Source organism: Sceloporus occidentalis, unplaced genomic scaffold, assembly GCF_023333645.1.
Source record: "Sceloporus occidentalis isolate IW3139 unplaced genomic scaffold, rSceOcc1.0.p SCAF_29, whole genome shotgun sequence".
Lineage (NCBI taxonomy): Eukaryota > Metazoa > Chordata > Lepidosauria > Squamata > Phrynosomatidae > Sceloporus > Sceloporus occidentalis.
Window position 1 is genome coordinate 11,569,253 of NW_028317009.1, and position 15,709 is coordinate 11,584,961.

The following is a 15,709-nucleotide window of genomic DNA, read 5'->3' on the forward strand; positions in this document are numbered from 1 at the left end:
GGCTGCAGGGCTGGACTGGGAATTAAAACCAGCCCTGGTAAGAATTGAATACCGGCCACATCTTCCATGGTACTGTTTTTGGGGACACAGCGCATGGCGGGTTCTGGCCCAAATATTTCATGTTCAGAATAGGGGTAAACCCTGTATTTTAAAGCGGGTGTATATGTCACATTTTAGGGTGGGTGATTATATGCGGCGCAGACGGGCACTCTGTCTCATGGCAGCTGGTGGGGTAATGGTTATAACGTCCGAATGGTTGGTGGCAGTTACCCCGGTGACTGTTGCGTTATGGCGGCTGTGAGTATTTCTAATGTTTTTGCACTATATGTGGAACGGGCAGGCATCATATATCCATGGGGAGGAGGAGCGTCTGACTATCTCGTGGCACAGTGGTTAGGTGGCTAACCTGAGGTCCAAAAGGTTGCTGGTTCTGTCCCCGTGTAAGTATACAGCGCTATAGGTGTTGCATGTGTTTATGTTTTTAGAGCGGCGGATTTGAGGATATCTATCACAGACGAGTTCATTCGGGTCGCTGCTCTTGCGGCTCGGTGCTAGGCGCTTTGCCTGCCATGTAGTTGGTCCTTGGTTCTAATCTCCATGAGTCCTGGTAGGTAGGTGGTTAGATAGATGGGTGGGTTGGCGCGGTGGTGTGTGAACGGAGTATGAGTATGATCGGTGGTGTGTGAACGAAGTGCGGGTCGGGACAAATGGGACTTAGAACCAAGAGGCAGAGCACGTAGTTTTTTGTCCCCGATGTAAATATAATTAATGTAAAAATATAATGTTTCAGTGTTTATTTATTTTAGGTAGCAGGCAAGGTGTTTCTAGCAGGAATCGAACCTGTGCTCCACAGCACCGTAGGTATCACAGCTACCCGCTACGCCACCAGGCAGCTTGACTGTATGGTTTCCTGCATACATATTATGCCTGACCCGCGAAAACTTTAACTATACAGATGGCCTCCATAACAGCATCCAGCAATCAGCAGGAAATAGAGCCAACAACCTGCTGGATGTACATTAACACAATTACCCTCTACGCCACCAGATAGCTAGACTGCGTGCCTCCTCCTCACTCACATACAATCAAAAGAACCCACTCTGTGGACGTGGAACATACAGGCATAATATGGGCGCGGGAAGGCAGAAAGTGCAGCTTCTTGGTGGTGTAAAGATTATGCCGCTATCTATAATATGCAGCTGAGATGATTCTAACCCTCTTGCTGTCTCCATAGGTGGCAGAGAGAGAGACACACGGGGACAGCCATAGGTGACAGAGAGAGACACACACACACAAGGAGACACCTAGAGGAGGCAGAGAAAGAGACACACAAGGAGACACCTAGAGGAGGCAGAGAAAGAGACACACAAGGAGACACCTAGAGGAGGCAGAGAGAGACACACACAAGGAGACACCTAGAGGAGGCAGAGAGAGACACACAAGGAGACACCTAGAGGAGGCAGAGAGAGACACACACAAGGAGACACCTAGAGGAGGCAGAGAGAGACACACACACACAAGGAGACACCTAGAGGAGGCAGAGAGAGACACACACACACAAGGAGACACCTAGAGGAGGCAGAGAGAGACACACACACACAAGGAGGCACCTAGAGGAGGCAGAAAGAAACACACAAGGAGACACCTAGAGGAGGCAGAGAGAGACACCTAGAGGAGGCAGAGAGAGACACACTGGGGAAGCTATAGGTGGCAGAGACACACAGGGGGGGGGGGGCAGCTATAGGTGGCAGAGACACAGGGGGGCAGCTATAGGTGGCAGAGACACACAGGGGTCAGCTATAGGTGGCAGAGACACACAGGGGGGCAGCTATAGGTGGCAGAGACACACAGGGGGGGCAGGTATAGGTGGCAGAGACACACAGGGGGGCAGGTATAGGTGGCAGACACACACAGGGGGGCAGCTATAGGTGGCAGAGAAATACAATGGGCGGTTACAGCGATTGACAGCCAACTATCTGCCCCAATCCTTCCTCCTCCTCCGGTTGGGAAGCCCTTTGGTCTCACGCCTCGTCCGTTCCCCCCACAGTTGGCCGCTGACCGGCCGCCACCTTCCGCTTTTCGCACATCTTGTCATTCAGAGCCGTCACTGTGTTCGGGGGGAGAGGCGACAAGTCTCGCTCGGGGTTCCTGCTGCCGCTCGAGCCGCCGCTTTTCCTCCGGGTACCCGTCACCAACCAGGACCCGTCACGCACATCCTGTCACGTGATCGTCGCGCTGCCTACCGGGAAGTGTAGTCGTGCAGGGCAAACTGGGGCAGCAGAAGCAGGCATGGCGTCTCTGTCAGTGGGCAGCAGACGCAGGTAGGGGCAGCTGACGGTGAGCAGGGGGTAGCAGTAGGAGGGGGCAGCTGACAGAGGGCTGTGAGATTGAAATATTTTTCACCTGTGTCATGTACATTACAGAGAAGACACGCGCCATCACGGAGGCCACACCGCAGATACGCACCCGGATGGAGGGCACACCGCAGCCACGCACCCCCACTGGAACCACTGCGCAGCCATGCACCCCCACTTGGGGCCAAACCGTAGCCACGTGCCACCATGGAGGCCACACTGCAGGCACGCTCCGCCGCGGGGGCCAAGCCTCAGTCATGCGCCCCCACAGAGGTCACGCCACGCTCCGCCACGGGGGTCACACCAAAGCCACTTGCCCCCATGGAGGTCACAGCCACGCACCCCCCACGGGGTACAAACCTCAGCCACGCGCCCCCACAGAGCCCGCACCGCTGCCACGCGCCCCCACGGAGGTCACACCGCAGCCACGCACCCCCACTGAGACCACAGCCACGCGCCCCCACTGAGACCACACCGCCTACACGCAGCGTTGTGGCTGCAGGGCTGGACTGGGAATTAAAACCAGCCCTGGTAAGAATTGAATACCGGCCACATCTTCCATGGTACCGTTTTTGGGGACACAGCGCATGGCGGGTTCTGGCCCAAATATTCCATGTTCAGAATAGGGGTAAACCCTGTATTTTAAAGCGGGTGTATATGTCACATTTTAGGGCGGGTGATTGTGATTATATGTGGCGCAGACGGGCACTCTGTCTCATGCCAGCTGGTGGGGTAATGGTTATAACGTCCGAATGGTTGGTGGCAGTTACCCCGGTGACTGTTGCATTATGGCGGCTGTGAATATTTCTAATGTTTTTGCACTATATGTGGAACGGGCAGGCATCATATATCCATGGGGAGGAGGAGTGTCTGACTATCTCGTGGCACAGTGGTTAGGTGGCTAACCTAAGGTCTAAAAGGTTGCTGGTTCTATCCCCGTGTAAGTATACAGCGCTATAGGTGTTGCATGTGTTTATGTTTTTAGAGCGGCGGATTTGAGGATATCTATCACAGACGAGCTCATTCGGGTTGCTGCTCTTGCGGCTCGGTGCTAGGCGCTTTGCCTGCCATGTAGTTGGTCCTTGGTTCTAATCTCCATGAGTCCTGGTAGGTAGGTGGTTAGATAGATGGGTGGGTTGGCGCGGTGGTGTGTGAACGGAGTATGAGTATGATCGGTGGTGTGTGAACGAAGTGCGGGTCGGGACAAATGGGACTTAGAACCAGGAGGCAGAGCACCTAGTTTTTTGTCCCCGATGTAAATATAATTAATGTAAAAATATAATGTTTCAGTGTTTATTTATTTTAGGTAGCAGGTAAGGTGTTTCTAGCAGGAATCGAACCTGTGCTCCACAGCACCGTAGGTATCACAGCTACCCGCTACGCCACCAAGCAGCTTGACTGTGTGGTTTCCCGTGTACATATTATGCCTGACCCGCGAAAACTAACTATACAGATAGCCTCCATAACAGCATCCAGCAATCAGCAGGAAATAGAGCCAACAACCTGCTGGATGTACATTAACACAATTACCCTCTACGCCACCAGATAGCTAGACTGCGTGCCTCCTCCTCACTCACATACAATCAAAAGAACCCACTCTGTGGACGTGGAACATACAGGCATAATATGGGCGCGGGAAGGCAGAAAGTGCAGCTTCTTGGTGGTGTAAAGATTATGCCGCTATCTATAATATGCAGCTGAGATGATTCTAACCCTCTTGCTGTCTCCATAGGTGGCAGAGAGAGAGACACACGGGGACAGCCATAGGTGACAGAGAGACACACACACAAGGAGAAACCTAGAGGAGGCAGAGAGAGAGCGGGGGGGGGCAGCTATAGGTGGCAGACACACACAGGGGGGCAGCTATAGGTGGCAGACACACACAGGGGGCAGCTATAGGTGGCAGACACACACAGGGGGGCAGCTATAGGTGGCAGACACACACAGGGGGCAGCTATAGGTGGCAGACACACACAGGGGGGCAGCTATAGGTGGCAGAGACACACAGGGGGGCAGCTATAGGTGGCAGAGACACACAGGGGGGCAGCTATAGGTGGCAGAGACACACAGGGAGCAGCTATAGGTGGCAGAGACATACAGGGGGGCAGCTATAGGTGGCAGAGACATACAGGGGGGCAGCTATAGGTGGCAGAGACACACATGGAGCAGCTATAGGTGGCAGAGACATACAGGGGGCAGGTATAGGTGGCAGAGACACACAGGGGGGCAGCTATAGGTGGCAGAGACACACAGGGGGGCAGCTATAGGTGGCAGAGAAATACAATGGGCGGTTACAGCGATTCACAGCCAACTATCTGCCCCCAATCCTTCCTCCTCCTCCGGTTGGGAAGCCCTTTGGTCTCACGCCTCGTCCTTTCCCCCTCAGCTCAGCCTCTCTTAGGTTCCCCCCGCAGTTGGCCGCTGACCGGCCGCCACCTTCCGCTTTTCGCACATCTTGTCATTCAGAGCCGTCACTGTGTTCGGGGGGAGAGGCGACAAGTCTCGCTCGGGGTTCCTGCTGCCGCTCGAGCCGCCGCTTTTCCTCCGGGTACCCGTCACCAACCAGGGCCTGTCACGCACATCCTGTCACGTGATCGTCGCGCTGCTTACCGGGAAGTGTAGTCCTGCGGGGAAGCAAATGCAGGCATGGGACCTGTGTTAGTGGGCGGCAAGAACAGATCCACTAGGGGGCGCTCGTGTATGCCGGTTCAAAAATAAAAATAAATCAAAAGAGAGAGGTGATGGTGTAGTATTAACTTATAATGAGTTTACTAATGCACTCACAATGTATATGTATTGGTCAAGCCTTATGTCAATCAACACTTCAGGATCCATGTGTGGGGGATATGTGGGAGGAAGCATAGACCATACAAAAACACAATGGTATAGTATTGTTATATGCTGGGACACACCAGGGTGAATGCGTGTGAATTAGTGGGCGGCAAGAGCAGGTAGGACATACAGGATGCTGTTAGAGTCAGATATTCTTCAATGGTGTCATGTAATTGACAAACATCCCCACTGGGGCCACTACAGACACGCAACGTCAAGGCGTCAGGGCTTGACTGGGAATTAAAACCAGCCCTGGTAAGAATTGAATACCAGTCGCATCTTCCATGGTACCGTTTTTGGGGACACTGCGCATGGCGGGTTCTGGGCCCAATATTTCATGTTCAGAATAGGGGTAAACCCTGTATTTTAAAGCGGGTGTATATGTCACATTTTAGGGCGGGTGATTGTGATTATATGCAGAGCAGACGGGCACTCTGTCTCATGCCAACTGGTGGGGTAATGGTTATAACACCTGAATGGTTGGTGGCGGTTACCCCGGTGTAAGTATATAGCGCTATAGGTGCTGCGTGTGTTTACGTTTTTAGATCGGCGCATTTGAGGATATCTATCACGGACGAGCTCATTCGGGTCGCTGCTCTTGTGGCTCGGTGCTAGGCGCTCTGCCTGCCATGTAATTGCTACAAATGGGACTTAGAACCAGAAGGCGGTGCACCTAGTTTTTTGTCCCCGAATGTAAATATAATTCATATAAAAGATATATATTTTTTAATATAGAAATGTAATGCATTTATATATTTGCAGGTGGCATCAGGTAAAGCATTTCCACCGGGATTAGAACCTGTGCTCCGCAGAACCATAGGTATCCTGTGGATCCGTTACACCACCAGGCAGCGTTTGAGTATGTTGTTTCCCGTGGACTTATGATGCTTTAATGGTCCACAAATACTCCAAATATAAACATTATTCACATAGAGAGGTCACCCAGGTTTTATCCAGATGTTTGCGGGGTGGGTTAGACGCCTAACCGTTCTGTCTCCCCATGGACATATCATGCCAGGCTGCTCCTGACTCATACAAATATTCTTTATAGAAGCCTTTATAGCATCCAGCAGGCAGAACAAAGGTAAGTATTCCTACTGCCTACTAAAAATAAAAAGGACAGATCTGCTGCACCAAATGTTATAATGTGTTTTTACAGTAGTACTTACAAGGTAGGTATACCCTTTGGCTGGTGATCACTGTTGAACAGTAGAAGGAGCATTTATGAGGCTAAACGGCCTTGACGGTTTTAGGTTGGTTTATGAATGCTTTGAAAGACTGAATAATAAAGCCATTTATAATCTTGCAATCTCGCTGGAGTTCCTGTAAGATGAAGCACGGGCAGAAGTCGCATGTGGCCTTTGGTCCACATCATCATAAATTGTTCTAGAGCCAGTCTCTTGCAGACTGCGGCCCCAGTGCCAGTATCAGAGCCAGCCCAGGCTAACTGCGGCCCCAGTGCCAGTATCAGAGCCAGCCCAGGCTAACTGCGGCCCCAGTGCCAGTATCAGAGCCAGCGTAGGCTAACTGCGGCCCCAGTGCCAGTATCAGAGCCAGCCCAGGCTAACTGCGGCCCCAGTGCCAGTATCAGAGCCAGCCCAGGCTAACTGCGGCCCCAGTGCCAGTATCAGAGCCAGCACAGGCTAACTGCGGCCCCAGTGCCAGTATCAGAGCCAGCCCAGGCTAACTGCGGCCCCAGTGCCATTATCAGAGCCAGCACAGGCTAACTGCGGCCCCAGTGCCAGTATCAGAGCCAGCCCAGGCTAACTGCGGCACCAGTGCCAGTATCAGAGCCAGCCCAGGCTGCGGCCCCAGTGCCATTATCAGAGCCAGCACAGGCTAACTGCGGCCCCCAGTGCCAGTATCAGAGCCAGTACAGGCTAACTGCGGCACCAGTGCCAGTATCAGAGCCAGCACAGGCTAACTGCGGCCCCAGTGCCAGTATCAGAGCCAGCACAGGCTAACTGGGGCCCCAGTGCCAGTATCAGAGCCAGCCCAGGCTGCGGCCCCAGTGCCAGTATAAGAGCCAGCACAGGCTAACTGCGGCCCCAGTGCCAGTATCAGAGCCAGCACAGGCTAACTGGGGCCCCAGTGCCAGTATCAGAGCCAGCACAGGCTAACTGCGGCACCAGTGCCAGTATAAGAGCCAGCCCAGGCTGCGGCCCCAGTGCCAGTATCAGAGCCAGCACAGGCTAACTGCGGCACCAGTGCCAGTATCAGAGCCAGCACAGGCTAACTGGGGCCCCAGTGCCAGTATCAGAGCCAGCCCAGGCTGCGGCCCCAGTGCCAGTATAAGAGCCAGCACAGGCTAACTGCGGCCCCAGTGCCAGTATCAGAGCCAGCACAGGCTAACTGGGGCCCCAGTGCCAGTATCAGAGCCAGCACAGGCTAACTGCGGCACCAGTGCCAGTATAAGAGCCAGCCCAGGCTGCGGCCCCAGTGCCAGTATCAGAGCCAGCACAGGCTAACTGCGGCACCAGTGCCAGTATCAGAGCCAGCACAGGCTAACTGCGGCCCCAGTGCCAGTATCAGAGCCAGCACAGGCTAACTGGGGCCCCAGTGCCAGTATCAGAGCCAGCCCAGGCTGCGGCCCCAGTGCCAGTATAAGAGCCAGCATAGACTAACTGCGGCCCCAGTGCCAGTATCAGAGCCAGCACAGGCTAACTGCGGCACCAGTGCCAGTATCAGAGCCAGTACAGGCTAACTGCGGCACCAGTGCCAGTATCAGAGCCAGTACAGGCTAACTGCGGCACCAGTGCCAGTATCAGAGCCAGCACAGGCTAACTGCGGCCCCAGTGCCAGTATCAGAGCCAGCACAGGCTAACTGCGGCCAATCACCTCAAAGGCTTTTATATGGCGTAGAGCTGTGTCATTCAAGAAGGGCAAACATACCAGCCCTGCTCCAGGGGGGGAGAGTGAAACTGGCCAGGAAAACACCTCGCGTGAAGACGGCGCATTTCCCTGCTTCACTGACTAAACTCACACGTTTCATTTCAAAGTCATTTTTTTATTTCAAAAGAAATCATTTTAAGGCACACGTGTGCCCTCCACATGATGCTGAGGCAACTCAGCAGACACTGTGATGTTTCACTTTTCCAATCCCACACCCTTCAAATAATAAACCCAGCAGATTCCTTGGGCAGTTCCGGTGGCTCGAGGACAGGACACAACCAGCTTGCCAGTCACCGGGGCCTTGCTTCCACCGTGTGGCGCTTCAAATGAGACGGAGATGTGATGGGTCTTCTTGGAGCGGACATGCTCACCGGGCTTCACTGTAAAAGCTGCAGGATCCGTCTGGAAGGTGAAGCTTGTGGGCTGCAAGAAGATATTCTTGAAGGGGATGGAGATGGTGGACCCTAAACGGATCTGCAGGGGACCTTGAGGCTTTGGAGACAAAGCAGAGCCAAAAAGCGGTATGGTGTATTCTCCCCCAAGTGGGGAGGAGAGAAGGAGGGTAGCACGCGTCTCCCCAAGTTGGACCGGTTCGTAGGTCACATCCACGCTGACTTCTGAGCCACCCTGTGAGCCGGGAGCAGCCATCACCATTTTGTCCACATGGAAGTCCGAGTGATCGACCTGGAGAAGCAGAGATATAAGCAGGTGTGGGTTTCTGAGCTGGATCATAAAGGACAACACTTTCTGTCAGGGGTAGATAAAGCTTTGAGATTCTCCGTCGTCGGCTGCTGCGCTGCTCCGATACCCACAGAAAGAACCCTTCCTTACCTTGCAGCTGTACTCGGTCTTCTGCCGGGTGTAGTTAATGAACTTGGCACTCAGGGTCTGGCTGGACCCCAGGCTTGTGTGGAAATAGATGGGTTTCTCAGCTAAGGCCGGCAGAGCCCTCAGGAGCAGCTCGTACTGAAACAAACCCAAGTCTGCGCTCTGCAGGGTCAGGCGTCCAGACGACTCGCCAGCCTTTAGAGGCTGAAACTCGAACATCAGACTCCCCTGCAACAGACAGAAGGCACAGGTGGGGCAGGTTACCTCAGACAGGGCAGGTACAGTGAGAAGGGGGGCAGGTTACCTCAGACTGGGCAGGTACAGTGAGCTGAGGGGGCAGGTTACCTCAGACTGGGCAGGTACAGTGAGCTGAGGGGGCAGGTTACCTCAGACTGGGCAGGTACAGTGAGAAGGGGGGCAGGTTACCTCAGACTGGGCAGGTACAGTGAGCTGAGGGGGCAGGTTACCTCAGACTGGGCAGGTACAGTGAGCTGAGGGGGCAGGTTACCTCAGACTGGGCAGGTACAGTGAGAAGGGGGGCAGGTTACCTCAGACTGGGCAGGTACAGTGAGCTGAGGGGGCAGGTTACCTCAGACTGGGCAGGTACAGTGAGCTGAGGGGGCAGGTTACCTCAGACTGGGCAGGTACAGTGAGAAGGGGGGCAGGTTACCTCAGACTGGGCAGGTACAGTGAGCTGAGGGGGCAGGTTTATCTCGGGCACTTTGCAGTCCGTGATGAGGGTGACAGGCACATTCAGAGGATTCTCCACCGTCACTGTCGTTGCGGTGCTCTGACGCACAGGAGTGACCATCTCGATGGTGTCTACAATGCCAGGAGGAGTCGCTTTAAATGTTACAAAGTAGAAAAGGTACTCTTGGGTTGTCTCATTGCGGAAGATCACCTAAAAAAGAAGATAATCAGAATGGATGATCCTGCAAGATAAACCGTGTGACCCGTGTACGGGTGACGGCCACATGCCTTGTGTGGGTCTCCTGCTTGTAATAAAGCGTTAGGAACCCTCACCTTGGTAGAGAAGGTGCCCTCTTTGTGAGAGTGAAAAGACAATTTGTAGTCACTTTTGGCCGCTCCGGGTACTTCCAAATAGTCCAGACCCTTAATGCTGGTGGCACTGTCTGCCTTTTCAGGCTTCAACATTTCCACAATGACATGAAACCTGGGTAACGAGAGAGAGAGGGAGTGAGAGGAGTCGGGACGTGCCTGCGCATGCGCTGCTCACCCACTAACACCCTGCAGAAACCCCTGTAACATCCCATTACAGTGCTGCGTGGCATCCAGACACGCTCAGGGGTATAGCAGCCTTCACGTCCATTCGTACCTCTGACGTTTGTTCAGCCAGTTGGTAACACTCAGCAGTTCCGTGTACAAGGTCTTGCATGGCACCTCGCGGACAATATTACCCGATGATTTGGGGGGTTCGGCCACTCCGTGCAGCAGGTACATCAGTCCTGTCCCGTCCGGCAGTGGGAAGAAGATGGAGCCCTGACAGGACCCAAAACAGAAGTGTTTACAGTATAACCCCGGACACATCTCACAAAACTAGCAGCACCAAAGCTCTTGGCCCAGAATGCCCCATGCCTGTACAGGGCAGGTACTGTTACCTGATGCTTCTTGCCCTCACTGCTCATGGTTAGGGGGTAATAAGTGATCTCGTATGGCTTGTTCTGCTGTTGAGCTTCTACGGTCAGGACATCTGCGCCAGTCCAGTGTTCACCCTGAATGCTGGGCTTTAGATTCCATGCGCGACTTGTCTTATTGGACAATAGAATGGTCTGTATCTGCTTGGTTCTCACTGGGCACTGAAAGCTGACAGCCTGCCACAAAGACAAGGAGATTACAGAAAAAGCACATAGGCCCCCGTTCTACTAAAATACCCCTAAGTGTCCAATCCACCTCTCACTCACCTCCTTTGTGGATGGGGGGCCAATGCAGGATCCAGAGAGCGTTAGATTCAAGGCCTTACTTTCCTCAATGTGACAAGCAATGTTTTCACGGTGAATGTCGGAATTAATTTCATGTGGATGAAAGATAACACCGAAAGTCACGTCTGCCCCGGCGGTGATATAACCAGAGACCGGAGAAATGGAGAAGTCCGGGTGAAACGACTTCATATCCCACTGAAACCTACAAGGGGAGAAAGCCCAGAAAGAGGATTCTTACCAAGAGCTGACAGAAGAGCAAATATTTCCTTCAGTCTGTGGCATTATTGTACTTCAGTGCCAGTCTGTGCCCTAACTGGACTATCTGTGCAAGTTTGCCTCCTCACTGTGCTTCATATGCCAGTCTGTGCCCTCACTGTGCTTCATATGCCGGTCTGTGCCCTCACTGTGCTTCGTATGCCAGTCTGTGCCCTCACTGTGCTTCGTATGCCAGTCAGTGCCCTCACTGTGCTTCGTATGCCGGTCCGTGCCCTCACTGTGCTTCGTATGCCGGTCCGTGCCCTCACTGCGCTTCGTATGCTGGTCTGTGCCCTCACTGTGCTTCGTATGCTGGTCTGTGCCCTCACTGTGCTTCATATGCCGGTCTGTGCCCTCACTGTGCTTCGTATGCCAGTCTGTGCCCTCACTGTGCTTCGTATGCCAGTCTGTGCCCTCACTGTGCTTCGTATGTCAGTCTGTGCCCTCACTGTGCTTCGTATGCCAGTCTGTGCCCTCACTGTGCTTCGTATGCCAGTCTGTGCCCTCACTGTGCTTCGTATGCCAGTCCATGCCCTCACTGTGCTTCGTATGCCAGTCTGTGCCCTCACTGTGCTTCGTATGCCGGTCTGTGCCCTCACTGCGCTTCGTATGCCGGTCTGCACAACTACTCTGCTACATGTCCCAGTGTTTGCGAGCCTTCAGGTCCCTGCTGTAGCAGGCATGTTTGACGCATCAATGCCAGGGCCCCTCTAAGCTGTTGACGTACCTGGCTCCAAGCTCTCCAGTGTTACTGAGGACGACCCTGCGTGTAGCCTGGCTCCCCAACACCACAGCACCAAACGAAATATGTTCTTGATCCAGGCTCAGCTCCAAGTCTTGGCTGCTTCCACGTAGCACCAGAAGGGAGCACACAGCCCCAGTCACTTCCATCAGCACCTCCTCGGCAAATGGGGTGATCCTGCTCTGTGGGCAGAAGTGCATCTCCATCTTACACTTCCCTCCATTGGCAGCTATTGTCACCTCGGAGCTGGGCAGCACACTGAGGACCTGTGGGGTAGTGACAGTTATGGCGCAAACAGCCCATCAGCCCGAGCATCGGTAAAGAAAGTCTTCCGCACCGTACCTTGGCATCCTGGAGCGCTGGAGCACTTGCATTCAATGTAAAGGTACACGTCACAGGGCATGCGCTATTATTTACTACTGGGACAATTTTCTTCACAGTCTGACCAACTCTCACAGCGCCAAAATGTGTTACTTTGTACTTGGGGTCACCAACTTGGACCTGCGCAGAGTTCAAAGGAAGGAAATGGAGGGATTGTGATTTCAGCACTTGATATGTATAAATGAAAAGGTTATTAATATGCTGTGCTCGAGAGCGATTCTCACCTTCATCTCGATGCCCTGCCCCTGAAAGTGAACCGGCTGCTTGGAGTGGCCATTCATTAGAAAGGTAATCGTTTCCTGGTAAGGGATGGCTGCTCGGGGAAAGAATGTGATGGGGATTTCCATCTTCCCACCAGGAGACAGGACATCCGCGTGGAAGTCAACCTCAAAGTACGCCGTGTTATCGTACAGACAATTCACACTGTGGAAGACAAGACATAGGAGAGGGTTATGTGAGCATACCAACCAACGATACACACCACCCTGTCACCCAACCATGGATACACACCACCCTGTCACCCAACCATGGATACACACCACCCTGTCACCCAACCATGGATACACACCACCCTGTCACCCAACCATGGATACACACCACCCTGTCACCCAACCATGGATACACACCACCCTGTCACCCAACCATGGATACACACCACCCTGTCACCCAACCAATGATACACACCACCCTGTCACCCAACCATGGATACACACCACCCTGTCACCCAACCATGGATACACACCACCCTGTCACCCAACCATGGATACACACCACCCTGTCACCCAACCATGGATACACACCACCCTGTCACCCAACCAACGATACACACCACCCTGTCACCCAACCATGGATACACATGACCCTGTCACCCAACCATGGATACACACCACCCTGTCACCCAACCATCGATACACACCACCCTGTCACCCAACCATGGATACACACCACCCTGTCACCCAACCATGGATACACACCACCCTGTCACCCAACCATGGATACACATGACCCTGTCACCCAACCATGGATACACACCACCCTGTCACCCAACCATCGATACACACCACCCTGTCACCCAACCATGGATACACATGACCCTGTCACCCAACTATTGATACACACCACCCTGTCACCCGACCATCGATACACACCACCCTGTCACCCAACCATGGATACACACCACCCTGTCACCCAACCATGGATACACACCACCCTGTCACCCAACCATGGATACACACCACCCTGTCACCCAACTATCGATACACACCACCCTGTCACCCGACCATGGATACACACCACCCTGTCACCCAACCATGGATACACACCACCCTGTCACCCGACCATGGATACACACCACCCTGTCACCCAACTATCGATACACACCACCCTGTCACCCGACCATGGATACACACCACCCTGTCACCCGACCATGGATACACACCACCCTGTCACCCGACCATGGATACACACCATCGGTCAGCCAACTCTTTAATTACTAAACAAAACAGTTAAAAATGATTCATAGCATTTATTTTCCCTACAGTGTCTACCAACCTGATCTCCCGAACATCCTTGTTAGTGATGACAAGAGTTTTCTGGACAGGGTGCATACCAGCACGATAGATAAAGCAATTCCCAAAACTGTGCTGGGTAAAAGAGAAGTGGATTCCAGGTCTTACGGCTGCGCCAAGAAAGCAGCATCTCATCTCCGGCCCGTTTTCTATCTGTGGGATGCAAAAAAACTGTAAGCCCGTGGACCCAATACCCGCTAGGAGCAGCCGCGTCAGGCAGAGCTCGAACATGTCATTTAAATTAAAGTGAACACCTGGACTTGCCTGATTATGAGACAACTACACAACTTTTCTTAAAAAACAAATTGGAAACAGATTAAACTCTAAGACGAAATATTGCGCCAGATATACATTAACATTACATTTTCCAGTGTAAGGCTTCAAGAACACGCCACGGGCTACGTGCCTTTGCCATGTCGCTAGCCAGGGTGACTTTTGTGCTCTCCTGCATGGGAATAACAGTGTCCTGCACAGTGCTACTGACCTTCACGCGCAGCTCGGCATCCTTTATGATACACCTCCTGGTGGGATGGAAGGAGAAGGAGACTGGGGTCTGCTGTCCAGGCACAACACAGCCACCGCTAGGAGTAATGCTTAAATAATCCTCCACCCCTGGCGGGGCAGACAGCTGACATGAAAAGGTGAAAGGGAAATGACCTTTATTCATCACGTGAAACAGCAGAGTGCGGCAGTCATTAATATCCACCTGTGCAGAGGGAACAAAGTAAGGAAAAAAAGATAACAACAATTTAAGAGGCAGAATTCATTGTGGACTAGGAGCCACGGAGACTTCTCACTACTTTCCTATAACCCTTCGCCCTCAGACATGGACCTTTCCTTTTTAACCGGGTTTGTAAAGCGAGGCTGTTGTAGAGAGCGGTGGCATTTATCAGGTAGTAAGCCATGGACTCACCTGTCCCAGGTCGATCTCTTGGGGTCCCTGGCTGGTTAGGCTGATGAATGTGCCTGTTGTGTCCTGACATTGAACACACGCCTCAGTGCTGTGCCCCTCTGCCTTCACATTTAGGCACAGGGGCTCAGTCTTGGTCTGGACGTCACAGATCAGATTGACGTTTATGTCACCGACTTGCGATGGCTTGATAGCAATGCATATGGGTATCCTGGAAAATTTTACGATTGATTAGATAAACACCACCTCTCCACATTATGGAAACATAGAATCTGCTGGAAGACAAAATCCATTCAGTCCCTCTAGTCGCCCGTTTCTCCTGCTGTAACGACTCAAACCTTAATCAGCCGTTGGTCTCGTCTTAGATTCAGGAGCCGTATGTCTATCCCACCCATGTTTAATACCCTCGCTGGATTTGCCCCTAACTAATATCAGGAGGTTATGGCTCCTACCTTGTATGAGGAAGGACTGTTCCAGCCATGGGTTTCACCACCAGCCTCTGACTGCGGCCCTCAGAATAGCAAGAGCTTTCACGGATTGAGAAGGTAAACGCGTTCTCTTCATTATTAATCAGATAAACATTTTCTTGAGTTTCGTGACCTGCCATAAAATATTAAGTCTTCATCACTGCCGCCAAGAAAACTATACCAGCGCCGCAAAAACAATCTGAACCACGGCTTACGAGTCTCAGCAGCGACAGCCAGAGAACTACCATCTTGCTGTACATCACAGCTTACCCCACCTTACGCCATTAGCAGCATGACGTACCGATCAACAACGAACGGAAGTTGAGGTGAGACCTGTCCAGACATACACGCGGTTCATTGGTTTTGCCGACAAGCAAGAACGGCACAGTAATATTCTGCTCAGGGATGGTAAAGGTCCAGAAAGACTCCGTCACACCCAGGACTTGAGGGACAAACTCAAAGGAGACCTGTTAAAATGTAGGTAGATAAGGGCAATATTGCGATAAAAATAAGTATTTCCCTGTTGTAAAGCATGTCAGT

General features: G+C 52.7%; 1 protein-coding gene across 1 annotated transcript in view; it reads right to left on the reverse strand.

Moving 5' to 3' along the window:
- Window positions 1-8,273: 8,273 nt before the first annotated feature.
- The window catches only part of LOC149299368 (axonemal central pair apparatus protein HYDIN-like), a 45,294-nt gene continuing 37,858 nt past the window's right edge, over window positions 8,274-15,709 (reverse strand). The window contains exons 72-86 of the mRNA XM_089486368.1: window positions 15,471-15,636; window positions 15,155-15,302; window positions 14,706-14,913; window positions 14,199-14,498; window positions 13,776-13,945; window positions 12,449-12,647; window positions 12,186-12,344; window positions 11,829-12,109; window positions 10,829-11,048; window positions 10,526-10,738; window positions 10,243-10,406; window positions 9,930-10,080; window positions 9,577-9,807; window positions 8,910-9,134; window positions 8,274-8,762 (exon numbers count right to left, since the gene is read on the reverse strand). Of these exons, the coding sequence (XP_089342494.1) occupies window positions 8,274-8,762; window positions 8,910-9,134; window positions 9,577-9,807; window positions 9,930-10,080; window positions 10,243-10,406; window positions 10,526-10,738; window positions 10,829-11,048; window positions 11,829-12,109; window positions 12,186-12,344; window positions 12,449-12,647; window positions 13,776-13,945; window positions 14,199-14,498; window positions 14,706-14,913; window positions 15,155-15,302; window positions 15,471-15,636 (3,324 nt within the window). The remainder of the gene's footprint in view (window positions 8,763-8,909; window positions 9,135-9,576; window positions 9,808-9,929; window positions 10,081-10,242; window positions 10,407-10,525; window positions 10,739-10,828; window positions 11,049-11,828; window positions 12,110-12,185; window positions 12,345-12,448; window positions 12,648-13,775; window positions 13,946-14,198; window positions 14,499-14,705; window positions 14,914-15,154; window positions 15,303-15,470; window positions 15,637-15,709) is intronic.